Source organism: Stegodyphus dumicola, chromosome 6 (genome assembly GCF_044657685.1).
Source record: "Stegodyphus dumicola isolate Sdum_Otavi_A_Nest chromosome 6, ASM4465768v1".
NCBI lineage: Eukaryota > Metazoa > Arthropoda > Arachnida > Araneae > Eresidae > Stegodyphus > Stegodyphus dumicola.
The window spans coordinates 182790990-182811093 of record NC_140773.1 but is presented as its reverse complement, the minus strand read 5'-3'; the positions used below and the strand labels follow the sequence as shown (position 1 = coordinate 182811093).

Genomic DNA, 20104 nt, shown 5'->3' with positions numbered 1-20104 from the left:
AGTTATCTCTTTAGATACACTGTACATTGCGTTATGTTTAACGTTATTAGTAGTTTTAAGTGGAAATACTGATGGTACTGTGTAATACATAGCAATATGTTGGAAAAAGCTATGGAATCGAAAGAAAACATCCAAAGTTTTATAAAAGAAATATGTCTTCTTAATCATTAAAACAGCGTATCCATATTATAGGTAAGTTTAATGCATATTTGATACATATTATATATTTTAGAGTAAAAAATATAATATAGTTTTTAAAGAGCTAAAGCTTAAAATTTAGTGATAATAAAACCCTCAGCGATAGTAACTTTGAATTGAAGCTCTCGCTCCAAATCTTAATAATTATATTAAAATTCTGATGTGGACTTCACACTAAATTATACACATTTTTGCTACACTTTATTTAAACTTATTTTTTCGAATTATTTTAACTTTAAGAAATATCTAAAATGGCATCAAAAATTGCAAATTTAAAAATTAAATATTCCGGTCAATTTTTGCCTACAGGAGTCAAATTTCGAATTTCATTTTTTTCATAACAAGTGTAAAACTTTCTCCTCAAATATATGAATTGGAAAACCGTATTAAAAGTTATATTTCGGTGTTTGTCAAAAATTAATTCCTTTAAAAATTTGACATTGTCAAAATGTGAATATTTTCGTTATTTAAAATACTTCTGTAATTCTGTATAACTATAATCAACGATTACGAAAATTGTATAATATTTTTTGTTAGTACGTTGTTAGAACTTAGTAGAGAAGATAAACCCAATCAATTTTTAGTCCTGACCGAGAAAACTGTTGCCTAGATGGAGGGAAAATCGCAGCTGGTGTGATGGTTAAAATATCATTTTTATTTTGAACAGGAATAATTCTTCAGAAATACATTTTTGCTTAGTACAACACTAAAGGTGCTAAACGCGTCGCACAATTTCTATACAGGCAGCTTACATTTTAAGTAATAGAAAAAGTACAGCGAAGCAAGAGACGTGGCTTATTCAGGCAGCAGCAGGCAATAAAGTAAAGTATGGGTGGTAATGGTAACGGGTAACACTTCCTCTGTTCCTGCGATAGATTATACCACGCTTCCTCTTCTTCATATACATCATTTCTAGAGCGCTGTGGATCGTGCATTCCTTTTCATAGATTACAACTTCCGACCTTATTGTACAGCAGCTGCCGCTGAGGTGTAGGAGAGTCCTGAAGCTATTCGCTACAGGGATTAATCTGCAAGGTCCCTCGATCTAACTCCAATTGAATAGATATCAAACGCCCGGGGCACGTCGCTAATGCACATCAGCCATTTCGCAGCTGCGATCGGGGCTATAAAAGGAATGGGCCATGCTCATTCAAAAGCTTCGTACCTTTCTCTTTCTTTTCTAGCTTCTTCCTGATGATCTTCTACTACAGGACCCTCCCGAGTTCTCCACAAAGCCAGGTCCTTCGGGAAGTCTCTTCTGCTACTGGAAAGTACTGCCACAATGCAGTAAAAATCCAGTATATTACAACTTAGTATCTTAGTATTCAAAAGCCATGCTCAAAAGTTCGTCAGAGACTTGGTACTGAGGGGTGAATAGACAGCGAGCATTCTGTTTAGCAGTCAGGGATGATTATATACTTCGCTGAAAATGATATTCTTCATGTCTGTTTCGATCGTCTATCCTACTTAGTTCAGAACCTGTTTTTGAGTAAAGGTCCCGTGCGTATTTTTTATCACTGTCTCCGTCACTTACTATGCCTTTTCTAGTCTTACATCTCGATTTTGTTTCTAAGCAAATAAACTTAGTGAAATTGTTTATGAGATAATAGTTTTTTTTTTTTTTTTTTTTTTTTTTTTTTTTTTTTTTTTTTTGTATAATGCGTCCCGAAAATCTAAAGAGGAGATGCTTTGCAGGAAAAGAAAGAATACAAGGGCAAATCTTCTTAATGTTGAGTAAATGTCTTGCTGGTTTGGTGAAATATCGCCAAGCTGGCGACGATTTTTCAGCCTAATTTTTGTCCCCGAATTTGGCTAGAAATCAATAAAAGTCTCCAGACTTGGTGACTGTTTGATGACATTTTCGTTCGGTCTCTCTATCACTGTAATATGTATTGCAATAACTGTAATTGATTCCATGTGTATCTGTAACGGTATCATATACCTTCTAGTAATTTTAAGAAGTAGTAGAGATGTCTTGGCGGCCGTGTGAAAACTATATAAGACCGGAAAGACCATATGCTCTCAGTTGTTAGTTCAGATTCAGCTACAACGTTTTGAGAATCTCCGTGTTTGCTTCGCCTTTTAGATGTGCTTTCCATTGCGTGGTGTCTAACGTTCTTAGTAATTTTAAGTCGGACTACTGATTGTACTTTGTGATACTGTAAAGAGCTGTGCGAGTATTTTTGTGAAAAATTCCAGAACTGTGAAGTGTTTCTTTTCTTAAAATACATTTTATCAAACTATCATCAATTCTGTGCATTCAATATATTACGAACCCGTACGTACGAAACTATGTATTTTGTACAGATCTGAAACACCGTTCTATGTAACTACTACTTTATGCGATGCGAAAAAAGTGCATCATCGATAATTTTTGCTCATTAGCGTATCAATGTCCAGGTTTTAATCACTCCGTTACTGATAGTGGCCAGGAATAGTTAATTATCGTCATTCCTTCTTAGTCTTTAAGAAAGGCTTGATGATATACACCGCAACTTTATTACATAAAACCTTCTTCCGCATTTTTCACTATGAGTCGGAAAAAATATACAGTTACAAACTGGTGTTTGATGATTTTAAAGTCAAAAGATAATTTTCGCATATTTTCCTGGTATAACTTTTTAATGTGTCATACATTTTTCAACATTTCTGTCCGATAAGCTAAATTTCTAAAATTTTTAAACTATACATGATAACCAATAATCTTCTTTTTGAAAACAGGCTAAATTTTAATGTGTGGTTCTAAATTTTAGCATGAAATTTTTAAAGTTCATACCAATACTTAATTGCAGACTGTCAGAATTTAACATTTTATAGCAGAAGTCCATGTTACTATTTTAAATTGATTATGATTTAAAAAATCCAAACAAAAGAAGGCACTTTTAGTTAAGTGTTGTTTAACTGGTAACATAATCATTGAGATTTAGTCCTTCGATGTGAATCGTTCTTCTAGCGCCAAGGCAATTTTCTCGTTCGATGAATAATTTCCGTGATACCTTTTCTAATTCCAACATCTGTTTCATTTTCTCGTCACTGAGATTTTGCAATAGATCTTTATTCCGCTCCACATTATCAAACACATACGATTTCTTTGTTTCTATATTGCGTAGTTCTTCTTCTAACCTATTAAAATAAGAACAAAATATAGAAAAATAATTTAATGCATACATTCAATGAAAGACAAATAAAAAGGTAACTAAGCCATCTTAAGTTACCCAAAACTTGAGTTTACAGTTTTATGGTTTTATTTGATTATGGCAAGATGTCTTTGTGGAGGATTTTAAGAAAAACTGGCCCGTTTTCACCTTGCAGAATGGGAAAATCACAAAAATTCAACTTATTTGTCAGTATTTGATGCCAAGTTAAACTACCAGGTTTCAGCGGTCTTAGCTACTCGACCACTGGTGGGTTGCTTACGTTTACAGAAACTGATATAAGATCAGATTGGATTTATTTGCAGGTACACCACATTTTGCTTTGCTTCCTTTCAATTTAATTTCATCAATACAACTAATCGTTGAAGACGAAAGGTTTAAACCGCACGGGTCCACGTATAAACAGTTTTTTTTTCTCAATAGCTGCATAGCTGCATATGAGAAAATTTAGGAAAATGCATTCTAGGGGGGCTAACTAACAAACAAATCACATAGTTCACAAATGTATATATAAACAATTTAGAATATTAAGTATTTTATGAAAATGCATACGGCATATATTAGCATAAGATAACTAGATCTTCTGACAACTGATAAGAAAAAGTTCAATAAAGTAAATAGGTTATGGACTGAAGAAGTAGGAATTTTAAGTAGAAGGAAGGGAAGAAAACGAATTTTAAAATTTTATTTCATATGAAACTACTATGATGAGGAATGTGAAGTTATCAATTTCTAGGGGCTTTTAGTAATCCTTATTCAAAATTAAGTTATTCTTTTGCATACATTTAGAAAAAAATTTGACATGTTATAGTATATCTAGACAAATTACTTAGTCATATTTATGACGCCATCAGTAGAACTGTAGCGTACAAAATTCATCGGCAGTGTTACCTGAATAAAATTCTAGAGGATAGCGCAATTGAACAAAACAGCTATGAATAACTTTCCAAAATAAAATAGTAACAGCTTGGAGATTATCAAAATCGTAAAAAACAACCTTGTATTTAGCGTAGGTATAATGAAACACTCAATCGATTTCGAGGGCAGCTAAAGGTCCCTCCTCATCAGGAGAAAGAAATACATAGAAAGAAGAAAATAGGAGAAGGAGTCACAGAAACACGTGGTCCTTATCTTATAACCACGTGCAGTGCTGTGACTCCTTCTCCTATTTTCTTCTTTCTATGTATTTCTTTCTCCTGATGAGGAGGGACCTTTAGCTGCCCTCGAAATAGATTGAGTGTTTCATTATACCTACGCTAAATACAAGGTTGTTTTTTACGATTTTGATTGTCAAATTAGCGTGTTTCTCTTCTAGTTTAGCTTGGAGATTCTTATGTTAATTAACCAGTTATTGTGATTTTGATCTTTACTTAACTTCTCCTTTCCGTATGCCTCAACGTAATGCAAAATGAGCTTTTAAAATTTTTTATAGTTTGGAAGCTGAGGGTTTTGAATCGAAGAAAGAAAGTTTCTGGTACTCTCTTTGCGCTGTTAGAATTCCGCCAAGCTTACCTAAAAGTGATTATCCCAGCTTTTGCATTCTCTCACTAGCCGATTCTATAAATTATGCGCCGGTGAAATTAATGAGCCAGCTTATGGTTTATTTTATTTGACTATAGTCTTAGATCTCGTTATCAGCATTCTATTCAATCTAAGCTATCAGCGTTCAGATTGAATTATTTGTTATTGCTTAGTATACATTGCCACAAGTGGTGGTTTCTCTGTGGCACAAGTGGTGCCTTTTATATTAAAAGTCAAATTAAATAAAAAGGTTATTTAAACCTTCTCAAAACTTTGTCATAATATATCTAACGTAGCGATAACTCATAACTCGCTAACTTGTTTAGTAGGATCTGTAGAACTTAACCCCAGCTTCCAAATCAATAGCAACAAAACTGAGGTTCCTGATTACAGCTTAAATTTCTTGGTGGCAGCTGTGGGATCGAAGTGCTTATATTTACTGGTGGCAACGGTAGGATCCCAGCGTTGAAATTTATTGGTGGCAGGGCTACAATCTACAATATGAATTCAACGAAACAATTTTAGTTTGACAATCACACAAGAACTCTTGTGTTTTACTCTAAAGATTGCGGGCGTCAGTCCGGGTAAGAAAAGAAGCGTTGGGTTATAAAATTGAGTTCATCTTAAGGGGCTATCACTTCTATCGACGTGCGCGGTTAGGCGGGACATTTCCGAGAAACGAGATTCTAGTAGCACTGGTTTAAACGGAAGGTTTCCGAGAAATGTTGCATCTAGCTAAGCGCAGCATGTCCCGGCTATGAGAAACATTTTGAAACTTTCCCGAAAATGTTTCGCCTGGAGCCGTGTTCCACACAGGTTCAACCAATCAGACGAAAATTCTGCTTCTGAAGGATCACGGGTAATTTTCAATAGGGCGATGGCTCTCGTTGTGAAATCATGGACGGTGGAAATAGATGACGATTTAATTCAAGAAATGCGGAAAAAGCCGTATATATATATATATATATATATATTACTGTTTTGTTGTAGTATAACTGTTTAAGGGGGCTCATACACCTTAAACCTCTTATAGTCTTCGAATATGTGACTGTTGAAAGAATTGGGATATTTTATTTATTTTAAAAGCATTGAATTCCAACATTTTACAGCTGACTACATAATATAGCTGCTTTGAAAACTAGTAAGCAGAAAGTTTGTGTTGCGACTCCGCTTTGTGACAGAACGTTTCGTCCTGTTTCCACCTCATGGGCATGGTATTTTTAAAATGGCTAATGTTACATACTTGAAATTTGATAGAATTATTTATATGGGCACTATTTTCTAACTGAACCAAAAATATGATGAATATTTTAATGTTATCAAAAAATTTTATGGACGAAAACATTACAGATTTTTTTATTAAAATGCATTTCATAAACTCAACTCCAAATAAAATAAAAATTTAACATGAAATTCTTAGAATTTTTGGATCACAGTAATTTCTAAATGTTATAAAAGCTCTATATTAAATATGGAATTAAATTATGCAACAGAATGCTTTAAACTGTGCGCACAAGGTGGAAAAATGATGAACCCTTTTGTTACAAAGCAGATTAAATTATAAAAATATTTGTGGCAACACAAACTTTCTGATTACTATTTCAGAAAGCAGCTACATATTATGTAGTCAGCTGTAAAAGATTGAAAGTAATTGCTTTTAAAATAAATATGTCATTCCAATTCTTGCAATAGTCACATATTCGAAGATCTTATGGGTTTTAAGGTGTATGAGTCCCCTTAAGTCATTTTTAAATGTTTATATATTCATTAAATTTATAATCGTGGAAATTTCAGAATAGACAATATTTTATGATGTGCTCGGTGATGACGTGCTGTTTCTGATGATTTGTTTACAAATTATTCGTCGCTAAATGTTTGCCAAATTTGTCGTGTTTCGTGCTGATCGTGTGAAAAGAATGTTATTGTTATGTAATAGAATTTTTTTTTTTTGTATTAAGCTTAAGGGGAATAATTTTTTACTTCCTTGTACGAAGTAAAATGGAAGTATTATAATCACGAAAAGTTTCAGGCAGCATATTTCAACGAAAATATCCATTTTGACCGCTATCGAATGCAATTTAACGATGTTTTTGCGTGATATCTATACGTAAGGACAGAATAAAAGACTCTTTTCCTTCAAAAAAATTATAAAACTGCTTTAAAATGAATTCTGAAGAGAATTCTTCGTGGCGTCTGTACGAAAGTATGTACGTACGTATCTCGCATAACTCAAAAACGAGTAGCCTCAGAACGTTGAAATTTTGCATATAGGACTGATATAACATGTAGATGTGCACCTCGTATTTTGGTTGCAATCGGCCGCACCAAATGTATATAAATATATTTATATATATATTTAGTCTGTTACCCGGCTCAGTGATCTCAGTTTCTTTACTCTTATATGTTTGTAAATTGTACATTTTTTGCTTTAAAAATGATTGAATTATGTTGTTCTTATCTTCCGGTTAAGGTTTTTATGCCTTTAGTAAATCTGTATGCAATATTTTTAGAATTATTAACAATTTTAAAGTTGTTTAAGTGCCGCTAAGGCTATTAATTTTTTTGATGGCGGCAATTGCTTGTTTACATTTGAAACAGTAGACTAGTGGATTTGTTGCCAATCTAGAGAAACTTAGCTTCGCAACAACAAAGATAACGCTTTCATTTATTATTTCGAATTAAATCATGCTTAATCCTTTCTGGAATTTTTTCGAGGAAATAAGTGTGTAAGATTTACTTCGTAATTTTTAATACAGATATTTTGAGTTTTTATGTATTTTTGCCTTGTCGCGAAGTGAGAACTGAATTAATTGAATGAGAAATTCTCAATCGTCTGTGAAAAACTGTTTCTTTTTGTTTTGCTTGCTTAATTTCTTTTATACATCGTTCTAGCTTTATTACAGTATTTGAATAGAACATGTGGCAACGATAATATTTGAATAGAACATGTGGCAACGATTAGATAATTCTTTAAATGATATAAAGTTTGTGCGTTCTGAGTTATAATATAACCTACCCCACACCCAGAGAGATTACAGAATTAATTCGAAAATTAAAACCAAGAAAAGCTCCCGATTATGACCAAATTACTAATAAAACCCTGCAAAATTTACCAAGAAAAGCCATCCTGCAACTATATTACATCTTTAATGCTTGCTTGAGCATGGAATTTCTTTCTAAACAATGGAAGCATGCGATAACCATTGTCTTGAAGAAACCTGGGAAAAATGGATCTTCCACTTCAGATTACAGACCCATCAGTTTACTTTCAGCTGTTGGCAAGCTGTTTGAAAGATTAGTCATCAATAGGCTCACTAAATTCGCTGAAGGCAATAATATTATTAAGGAACATCAATTTGGATTTAGCACCACCCAACAAGTTACAAGAATTACTGAAATCATCGGAATCGGAGAAGCCTTTAATAATAATAATAATAATAATAATAATAATAAAAAAAAAAAACACTGTTGCTGACATTTTTGTTGATATTGAAAAAGCGTTTGATAAGGTTTAGCACCTAGGCCTCCTTATGAAACTTATCGGAAACAAATTTCCACCTGGATTAATCCTACTAATTTCAAGTTTTTTTTGGAAAACAGAACTTTTCAAGTTCGTATTAAGAACGAGCTATCTAATATCAGAGTAATGAAAGCAGGTGTCCCTCAGGGCTCGAATTTTTCACCTTTTCTTTTTAACATCTACATAAATGACCTTCCCAGCCACAAAGATGCCATTATCGCCTGCTATGCAGACGATACTGCAATTCTCAGGAAATCCATTAATCCGCAAAAAGCCATTCAAAACCTCCAAAATGCAATAGACTATATCTTCCCATGGTTTAACGTTTGGAAAATTAAAATCAATGAAAGCAAATCCACCACAATTTATTTCCAAAAGAACCCTTCCAGAAGACATCTCAACAATATCACAATTAATAATATCTCCATCCCAAATGAAAAATGTGTTAAATATTTAGGCGTTTATCTCGATCAAAAACTAACCTTCAAAAACCATATCGAAAATATCTGTAAAAAAGCCAACCAAGCAATAGGCAGTATCTATGCATTCATAACGAGAAATTCTAAACTTAGGTCTCGCTACAAAAAGAGTTATTTATCTACAAGCTATCCTCCCGATTTTACTGTATGCTTCCCCAGCGTGGGCTGCAATTGCAAGAACTCATCGCGAAAGAATAGAAAGAATTCTAAATAAGGCCATCCGAATAATTACAAATGCGCCTTGGTTTGTATGAAAGAGCACTCTTCACAATGACTTAAAAATTAAACCCACGGATTCTGAAATTCTAAAAGCTTCTCATAACTTTTTATGAAATGTGGCAGTCATCCTAAGAATATCATCAAAAAACTAGGAAATTATGATTTCACAATTGAACAACGCCACAAGAGGCCCCACACTATTCACCATAATAGTCGGTGGTAATGTATATATTTTCGTTTTCTTCTTATTTAGCCAAGATTTTACTTCATTTTCTTTACTCATAGATTTACTTATCAAATTACAAAGCGCTATGGACTTTGTTCCTGCCAAAGCAGGTAGATTTTATGTGTAAATAGTTTTTACTCTTGTGAAACGTTCCAATGTAGAAATTGTGTTTTTCATCATTTTACTTGCCAATTATTGCTTATCAGAAGAATAATTTTTATAAAATTTTAAAAATGCCTTACAATACATCCTGCAAGAATTGGCGCAACCAGAGCTCCAGTCAACTAAAATGCTTTTGATCCCTACTAATAAATGGCGTCACAAGAGCACCTCATTTGTTTAAAGTTTACTTATTCTACGAACGGCAGCACAGGAGCCTCCGTCGCTAGTAATCTCTGAGTTCTAGCACAGCATGTGTACAAATACTTCCATATTATTGGATACAACTTACTCGATTCTTCAAGCATTTTAAAGTCAAGTATCATATATTTGTAAAGGCCGTTAATGGTCGATTGCCTCTTACTATGATAAGACATAGATATAGACATAGTTATAATATATGAACTCCTACTTTCGTAAGTATTAAGATGTGCCTACTCACGCAGCTGAATTTTCTTCGCCCACGGGTGTTGGTACTTTTCTTAGTACCATTCACTTGGAAATATCTTTGCCTAGTGCACTTTAATGCGATCTACTGGCGAAAACTCTTTAGTAGTTAATGACCAGAAAAAAGTAAGTCATAAAGTTATAATATGAACGAAATATAATACTGTTAAGTGAATCTAGCGCCAGAGTGTCGCTATGGTAAACAAATATAGTGAATTTTAAAGAATGCATTTATTCTATTATGTTTTAGGGGCTGTAGGCGAAATAGATTTAATTCGATCCAATAAGTTTAAATGAAATGCAAGAAAAAATGCGTATAATTTAATATTCCGTACAAGGAAGTCATGTGGTGTACACATCAGATTTTTTAAAATATATTTGTATATGCGCGACTTTACTTTTCTGCTAATTAATTTTATTACTTTTATATAAAAATTGCATAATCAGCGATTATGCATTATTTATTAAAACATAGATTATGTAATAATGAGGATACACATTAAATTTGTATGCTATTATCTTCCTGTGATTAATGAGATGCTTTTTAAATTATAAACACATTAAGAACTATATTTTTATTATAAATGATACATATTGAAACATTAGAAATTTATGGATTTATTGTTATGAATGATGAAAAACATTTGTATATACATTCATTAATAAAAATCTTACTTATTACATTAATACTAATAAACATACATCAACAACTTCTAAACCATCGCATATCTCTTGCTATGTGTAGGTAAATATATGTCTTATTAGATGTGTGTGTGTATATATATATATATATATATATATATCTAGATATGTATGAATACAAAAATGAACAATGCCAAAAAGTTTATTTAAAGTTACTTCTAATTCATATAAAGATTATGTAATTGTCAGCAACTGTAGTCATCGGTTCTTTGCGCATTATCATGGATATGGAATACACAGTTGACAAATAATTGAAATGCGTTTTGTGCATTAGTCTACTCATTAAAATTAACCCACTTACACACAACCTTTACATTTGTAACTATACTTAAATTTAAAAAAAAAAAAAAAAAAAAAAAAAAAATTGAGCAAGTAGCTTTTATGAAATATTTAACATTATAGGGATGAAATAAAAATTTTTGACTCATCACAAAACAAATATCAGTAAATGACATTATATCATATACATAAAAGTATTAAATAAATATATGGATACAAAAATAACTATTTAAAATTATAAAATCAAATATATACAACAGATATATTTGACAATGAATCGGACTTCTTTGTGCATGTTTTTTCTCTTTAGCTTTTAGAATCGCCAGAGTCGAGATAAAAGTAATTTACTTAATAGCCATCACCTTTCTATTATTTTCCATAGCTAACAATAAAGTTTAAAACGAAAAGGGTTTGAGCGATACAAATACAACACGGAAAAGCAATCGTCACTTGAAAGGAAACATCACTTTCGCCAATCTGAGCGATAACTGATTCTTGTTTGGCTGTCAGCCTGTTTACCAAGTGAAGATGGTAACCCGATTTCGCGAAAGCTCACTTCCCAGAATTCAGAATTGTTCTTTCTAACGTTATGTTCCGGCAACTAATATCGTATGTAATAGCAACCCTAAGTTTTTCAGTAATGTCTGAAGATTTACAGCATCGTGTTTAAGTGTGGGACCAGCAGTGTCCGAAAATTGTGTGTGTCATGAGTAATGCTTTAAAGTGTAGGGACTATCAGTGTTCATAAAAAATTCAAGTTATAATCAATATATAGCATCGTGTTCAAGCGTGAGACCAGCAATGTCCGAAAATTGTGTGTGTTGTGAGAAGTGCTAAAAGTGTCGGGACCATCAGCGTCCATAAGTATTTTAAGTAGTGATATAAGAATATACAGGTTTCAGGCTTCAACCAGGGCAGCAAGCCTACAAATCCAGGCTGGTAGGTACCTTTGACATTGTTTTACGTAAAGTTTAAAGACATGCGCTTTTTTTGTTTTATTTCAAATAAAAAAGCATTCATTATACAAATTTGAATCTGTGTTAATAGAGTTGAAATGTTGATGAGTTGCGCTGAAATTAAGCTTATATAATTGAATGCGTAAGAGGGAAGAATTACTATAATTCTGAAGATTATAAATGTTAGCTGGTATTTTAACAAATCATTTCTGAGTCGTCTTGAATGTTTTAAATATTAGAATTTTGTGAATAAAATCTTAGTTTGTGCAAGATTTATAACAAGTGAAAAATTTTTCAGTTGAACGTGTTAAAGGGAATGTTTAGTTCTGAGCATTTATGCATACATTTTTACCTTTGAATGCATACTTTAATATACCTCGAAAATTTTGATGAAAGTATATTGTATCATCATAAGTAAATGTAAAGTACACCGTACTGTCATAGGTAAATGCAAAGTATATTGCAATTTTAAAAATTATTAAAAAAAATAAAGGTTAAATTTTAAATAGCTAAAACTGCTATTTGTTTAAAATATATATAAAGAAAGAGATAGAGTCGTTAAAAGTTATAAAAGAGGACATTAAAACCTTGGCTGAAGAGTTAGGAGAAAAGGTTGGATCTGAGCTTAGGATACTGGATCTAAGACAGCCGATTATTTGTTTAAAAGCAAAGCTTATTTCATAATTTCGTATACCAATTTTATTTATATATTTTAGGTTATTTATTAATAAGAACTTTGATAAGGATAAGAGGCATCCTAAATTTATGAGATAATATTCAGGAGAAAAAACATTTTTATATAGTTGCTAACTTTTTTTTGCACAATAAATGCACTTCAGTTTTAAGTCAGTTTTTTTCCTCCATGAAAACAATACTTTTCATTATTTATGAGATAATATTCAGGAAAAAATTTTTAATACACGTATTAATTCTTCTTCACCGTAAATGCATTTCAGTTTTAAGTCAGTACTTGCTACCTTTTTTCTCGGTTAAAATAATACCTTTCATAGTCGAAAAACACGGTAGTTAATATTTTATTAATAATTGAGTTATTAAAATGAAGAAGATTAGTAGCATACTTTTGAACCGGAGCATCTCTGATATGGTCTGGCCCTGGTCGGTATGTCATGGTTTGTAATCGCCATAGCTGTGTGTTCTTAACTCGATCTTGAATTTTTAGGACATCATAGAATGACGCTAGCCTTTGTTTAGTCGATGACATTTCTTCATCCAGCTACAAAACAGAGAAATGATATCATATTTTTCTACAAATATCATATTTTTATGAAATAAATCTGATAGACTGATATACTTCAAAATTTATTTATTTATTTTACATCAAATTCACATTTATATGGTCTACAGTAAACTTAGAGGAAAAGACAAAAAGTTATCGTAATTCAATCTCAGTTAAATCTTAGTTACAGTCTGTCTATCATGAGAAAAGCTGTCGCCAGTTAGTCTGCAGCTGTCTGTTGCCGTGGAATTGAGCCTTGACCCATCTTCCGTAGGGATGTCTTGAAGACGAATGATAAACTCTTTTCTCCCTCAGCCAACAGTCGCCAAAAACAAAATAACAATAAAGCAGCCCTTGGTTCGGCCCTATTTGAAATTTACTAGCCCTTTTGCTATAGGGACCGCCACCCGCCAGACACTGTGGCGAGGCTCTTCTGGTAGACAGACAGTATCTTTCCTGATTTTCCACTGAGTTCATCTACAGATGAAAGAGATTAGAAATCTCTCTTTCAAACTGAGCTTCGAGGTCAGGTGTTTATTGTCGTTAGGATATGAAATGAGGACTAATTTTTAATACAGTCAAAAGTCTTTAATCCGGACTCGTCGGGACTTCGGCGACTCCGGATTATCTATTTTTCCGGATTATAGATCATCAGTTTAAATCGGGTAAGATGGCATGCAGAAATTATAAAATTAAAAATATGAAACCGTAATTTATAAAATAATGAGCAATTATGATCTAAAGGGTATCAAAATTTACAGAAAAAGGAAGCTTAATATTTATTTGTTTACTTTATTAAACATTTCTTTCAATGTAAGTTGTTTAAGTTGCTTCGTTTTATGTGATAATACTTTCTCTTTAATTCTATAAACAGAAATAATATCTTCTTCGGTTACAAAGTTCCGCTGTTCAAGTCCTATAATTGCTGTGTCGAGAATACCGACTAATTTGTCAATCGAAATTTTTTCGTTTTCAATCGCATGCGTAAAGCATACCTTACGCATAGTCGAAATTAGAAAATTGCAACCAGAAAACTATTTGATTTGTATTCGTGATATTTATAATGACGAGGAATTTGATTTAAATCATATCAAAGACGGAGTACATCGAGATTAAATACTACATTTAGTAAGGAATTCTAAGCCGAATAAAACAAAAACATTTGCCCTGAAGATAACGATAGTGCTGACAGATCAACTTCCAGTTCATTGCGCGCCGCGACGTCCCCCACCCCAGATTTCGGAACGGTTAGATAAACAAAAGATATACCTTTATCCATTTTTTGTAGGAATTCGTTTTTTGTTTGATGGACATCGAAACATACTTTCGTTTTCTAGATCCTTTGGGAGCTCCAGCATCGGAAATTCTATTTGACATAATCCAAAGTTCAAGTTTACTTTTATAAAATTGCTCTTACAGTCTGCAAAAAATAATAAGCCGGATCCAATTCGAAGATTAAGGAACAACGCAATCATCAACATTAACTGAAATAGATAATTAGATAATTTTAGCTTATACCGTCCGTTATACATTAAACGCGCACGCGACAACGTATTCTGCGCTTGCGCAGTCGTAAATGTCTTGCGCGCACGCGTAAAACGCCTATGAGCATGCGTCAACGCAGCGTATGCGCAGAAAGATTTTAGCTTTGAGGTCCGGATTATAGATCATTCCGGATTATGGGTGTCCGAATTAACGACTTTTGACTGTAACTAACAAATGCAATATTTCTGAATTACTTTTAATAAAAGGAAGAGGCTAAACTCATTCTATTCATGAAGAGAGAAAATAATTTCGGCCTATTTTATGTTTTATACTGGGGTGTTTTTCTTCGTTTATTCATGTATTCCCCATAGCCATGTTCTAGAGTACGATTTAGAAATTTATGTTTTATTGGCATGTCTACACCTTGTACTCTCTTTGGTAATATAAGTACCAAAGTACTCTCTTTGGTAATATAAACTATAGTAGATCTTACTAAGGAAACTGGCGACTTCTCTCACAAGCGTAGGGTATACCAGCACAAAAGAAGGGTACAAATAACCCTTTATTATTCGTCAAACTCTGAACAGAAAAGGCACGTACTTTGTTCTTACGATAACACCGACAACTTGCGGTGGAACTTAAAAATCGCTACACAATAAATTCAAAAGTTAAAGAGTAGTACTGGATTAAAAATTTAATTTAAGGCTAACTAGGTTGACTCAATAACATACCTGGCTTATTAAATGGCCAAAAAGGTGTATCAGCAACTCCGCATAACAGCAAGGACAGACTCGTAACGTGCGCTGCCTAGCGAAAACACGCTCTGAATAAATTACAAGATTCACTCGTTTAAATACTCACTTCACTTAACCTTAAATTTGCATCCTGGCAAGGAAATGCGAGGGGAAAATGAGAGGTTCAGGAAAGATGTTAAACTTAAAGTAATTTATTATGCAAAATAAAGGAAAACCTAGATCCTGTAAAAGAGACTAGTACCTGAAATTTTTCACATTTATATTTTAGCACACGTTTTTCAAGGCTGTTCATTCAAACCTATGCAACGTCCCCTTACACTGAGAACATACAGAAAAGGTACGGAGTTTCAGATGTCAATGTATCGTGAGTTGGATATCTTGGGGAAAATCATTCCTATCCCAAGCTAGCGCATTTGATATTAACGAACAGTGCTATTCTACGGAGTATAGGAGAGTATATCCCGTAGGAAGCAGGAAAGGTAAATTATTCAGGGAGGATGAAGAAAAAGGAATAGACGAAGAAAATAAAGGCAACACCTTCTGCAGGTTGATTGCATGGGTTTATGCTAATCTGAAATCATTTATCAAGTATGGTATTTTTAAATTAAGAAAATATTATAATGAGAAATGCAAGTTCTCATTAATTCTAAGTGAAACTGAAACATTTTATTTCTTTTCTACAAATTATTGCCATAAAAGTGTTCAGAAAGGTTAAAGTTTCTCTAGACGTTTCTTGAGAAAAATTCAAACAGCATCTAGATCTCTATATTAAAAGCATTTGTACACAATCAAATAATTTTCCTGTGGTAAATACCTCTATTTGAGAAATTGTGCATGTATTCTAAGAATTTTATGTTGACTCAAAATCACGAAGTTCAACTATTTTCAAATCTTACATTTTGTAAAATTAATTCAGCTTATGTCATACATTTTTAGAATTTAAAACCCTTTCACACATAACAACATTTTACTGAAGCATATTGAGAAAGAGTGGTCAGAGTTCCTATTATAACTACACTAGTATATAATTTAAAAGCGTAAAAAATACTACATTCATACCCCTCTGAAAATTTTGCACTCTTTTACAGTAACTTCTGTAGGTTTCATTCAATATTGTTACGGGGTTCGTAGATTTGGAGTGAATAATGACAATACTACTTGATGAAGTATCGAAACACACTTTATTGGCCAATATTGTCAGGACAGTTCCAAAGTCTCTTTTACAGTCGTCGAACTGTTATAAACACGCTGACACAATCAGCGACACAGCCTTCACACTGTCAGGCTATAACGGTGGAGACAGCTTCACTGCAAAGCACTGGAGTACAGCTTCTGACTCTGCTCGGTCGTTCTCGGAACTCCACGTACTCTCGAGACTCTCCATGCTACAACTCGCGATGCACTCGACGACACACTAGCACAGCTCTGGGACTCTTCGGTTCAGTCGTTCCCGGAACGCAACACGCTCTCTCGACGATGCACTAACCGCGATATACTAACAGACTCCTTCGGTGCATTCGACGACCCACTCGGCACTCCCTGCCCGGATGTTAACTCGATCGACTCCGCACGGACTGACTCGCTAGACGAGACACACACTAACTGACTGCGGACTATCAGGGTTTATATAGCTTTCGGCTTGTGTTCGAGAACATTCTGGGCTAAACAGGTAAGAATTCGTTTCAGAAGGTTCTCCATCCGTCCATGGCATATCGTCAAATTTTGTCGCCAAATGTGGCAACTCTGCATTCCTTTGCCATTTTATGGCAACCCTAAAACTGCTTTGCGGGGAAGCCATCTTACCGCGCCTGTACATTTCGTAACAATATATTCAATTCATTGTTGGTATCTCACGAGATGATTCCGAAGTAGGAAATTTTTTGAGGCAAGTAAAACAGGCAGATGTGCAGTCTGTGTAAATTTCGGTTTAAAAGCCAAAATGTCAGCAAAAGGATATTATAACTTGAATTAACGGAAGTAATAAAAGGCAGGTCTATTTTAAATGTAACTCACACGAGAGTGGAATTGCATTTTTGGTTTGGAACTCTGGAGAAATATTGTTCAGTGTTATTTCTCGGAATGCCAATTCCCAGGATAGTGTTCCAATCTTGGAAAATAACTGATTTCGCACGTGTTCTTTATTTTGCCGGCAAGTGAAGAAATGTGTGAACCAAAGTAAGCCAACGAATTCTTTAATTTCCGTGTTCTAAGTTAAGACTGAAATCTACTAAATCAAGGGTGGCTAAAGGCGCAGGCGAGCGGTGCGGCTCTTATGCAAATAAGACATATGAATGAAATATGGTAAACTAATGTCCAAAAGAAAGTAATTATTTCTTCTCATTTTACTGATGAATGTCGAAAAGTAATTATTTTATTTCTTATTGTTAGTTAAAAAAAACTTTATGATGTTATTCAAATATCTTTATATATATAAGCGGCTTAAGTGTTTGTCGCCGATAGTTTATTGTTGCCATTCGGAAAAATGAGAGCGAAAGTTAACGTTTCCGCAGTTTTTAATTAATATCTCCGCCGATTAAAGTCGTACGAAGATGAGAACGATATCGATGGATTCGGAGAATTTTTTGGAATCCGAGGATAGGCGTCTCGAATTTCAACTCGGCGCCGTTCTGTAGATATTCGAGAAAAAAAAAATTGGAACGTAGCCGAATCCCTCTAATAGGGAAACCCAAGAAAAAAGTGGAAAATGTAAATAAAACGTAAGGGAAAATTAGTTTTTAATTAATATCTCGGCTAATTAAAGTCCCACGAAGACGCGAATGATCATTAGGGCGTGCCACGGACCTGCGGAATCCAACGGTGTGCTTCGCTAATCCCAGCTCGGGAGCCAGCCGTTTCGGAGGAGATAATGTTACTTCACGCCATATATATATGCGGCTTAAGTGTCTATTTGTCGCCGATAGTTTATTGGTTACTTGCGTAACTGCACTAGCCAATGGGGTGAAGTTGCCACGGCACAAGGTTGCCGTTTTAATTGAGACGTAGACAATTTCCTGTAAAACTTGCCTTTGCTATGACCATCAATAATAAGTCTCAGAGCCAAACGCTTAAGCGTGTTGGCATTTCTTTACCTGAGCCTGGATATGGACACGGTCAACTTTATGTTGCCTGTTCAAGAGTTCGTGAAAGAACGGACGTAAAATTAAAAATAATTGATGGTCCTCTGAAAGGCGAGCTTAAAAATGATGGAAAGATCTACACAAGAAATGTTGTGTACAAAGAGATCTTTGACGTGTGAATTAACATTTTATTATTTAAATCACCTTTATTTATTGAGCTAGAGGTCGCTCTTAAGAAATGTACCGCCAGTGGTTTCCTTCATTGTACTCTACTTTAAGCAATTAAGTAAGTAAAAGGGGAAAACTCCGTGGGGCAGTAACAAAGGAGCGTCCTCGCCGCCTGCCCTGGGTAATTCAGTTTGAATTAGCAGACACCTTTGCACAAATCATTTTAATTACAATTTGTAATATCTAAAACAGCGGTCATTTCGTATGACCGCTAGGCTTTCTAACATATATATATATGTTATCTTCATCTGTAAGTCTTCACGCTCAGCTACGACGAATGCAAGCTGATTTCTCTTCTATGATCCCGGAATCGTGACATATATATATATATATATATATATGTCACGATGTATGTATGTATATAACATAACCTTGAAGAACTTCCAGTCTTTATTTTCACGCATATCAAATCAGCTTCATAGATTATCAATCATAATGAAATCGCATACATTTCTATGATTCAACCATAATGAAATATGATAAACTGCTATTTACATTGATTCTTAAAATTAAGACGCAGGCACTTTAGACGGGGAAGCAAAACAGGAAATATTATCAAGGTGGGAGTTAGCTGAAGAAGTGACGTAACTAACTGCCAGGCGTTTTTATACCAGAGTAGGTGCGATTCTAGAGATAAACTATGATTGGTTTTGGTTATCCTTTTCAAGCAGCGTTACGTAATGCCGAAAGATCTCGAATTTCGGAGAACAGATGAATTTAGGGGGAGATCATCAAATCTAGAATGTTAATTTTGAGGTCGCCAATTATTTTTTAAAGCTATCGTATTTTATTATATCTTACACACACACACACACACACACACACACACATATATATATATATGCACCAAAGCCCTCAGCATATAATCAGAAAGATATATATATATAGGTGGTCTGTAGGCAGAACAGAGAATGTAATGCATCAGAAACATTTAATATCCTACAGAATTCGATACAAGCTGAAAATAATTTAGAAGTTGATTGCACATCCGAATTGATGAGAAATTTATGACAGTAGAAATCTTTTAGGATTTCTAATAAATCTGATGACAGTTACAGCTTAGAAAATTTCAAGAATCCGTAAAATTTGAGGAAAAGAAATATACAGCTTGCTTGCCGTTGTACGACCATGCAGCAGAAAATGGGATAATTTTGAAGTAGCAGAAAAACGATTTGAGTTGCTTTGGTGTAAATGCAAGAAGAATCCGAAGTTTTATAAGCATTATTCTAATTGATCAACATTAATTAGCAGGTATCCGCAAAAGTCGGAGTATTTTAAAACTGAAAAAGAGTACTTTTTACAGCATCAAGCTGTAATTAGAGAAAACACAGACACCACAAAACTACGCGTTGTGTTCGATGAATCATTATATGCTGAGGGCAAACTGTCATTGAATAATTATTTAGAATCAGAATTTTCTTTCCATTTGAAACATGTTTAACTACTTTTAAAATGATTTAA

At 33.8% G+C, this 20104-nt stretch overlaps 1 protein-coding gene across 1 annotated transcript in view; it reads right to left on the bottom strand.

Moving 5' to 3' along the window:
- Nucleotides 1–276: 276 nt before the first annotated feature.
- The window catches only part of LOC118201865 (uncharacterized), a 73558-nt gene continuing 53730 nt past the window's right edge, over nt 277–20104 (bottom strand). The window contains exons 7-8 of the mRNA XM_035374030.2: nt 12941–13095; nt 277–3321 (exon numbers count right to left, since the gene is read on the bottom strand). Of these exons, the coding sequence (XP_035229921.1) occupies nt 3096–3321; nt 12941–13095 (381 nt within the window). The 3' untranslated portion in view covers nt 277–3095. The remainder of the gene's footprint in view (nt 3322–12940; nt 13096–20104) is intronic.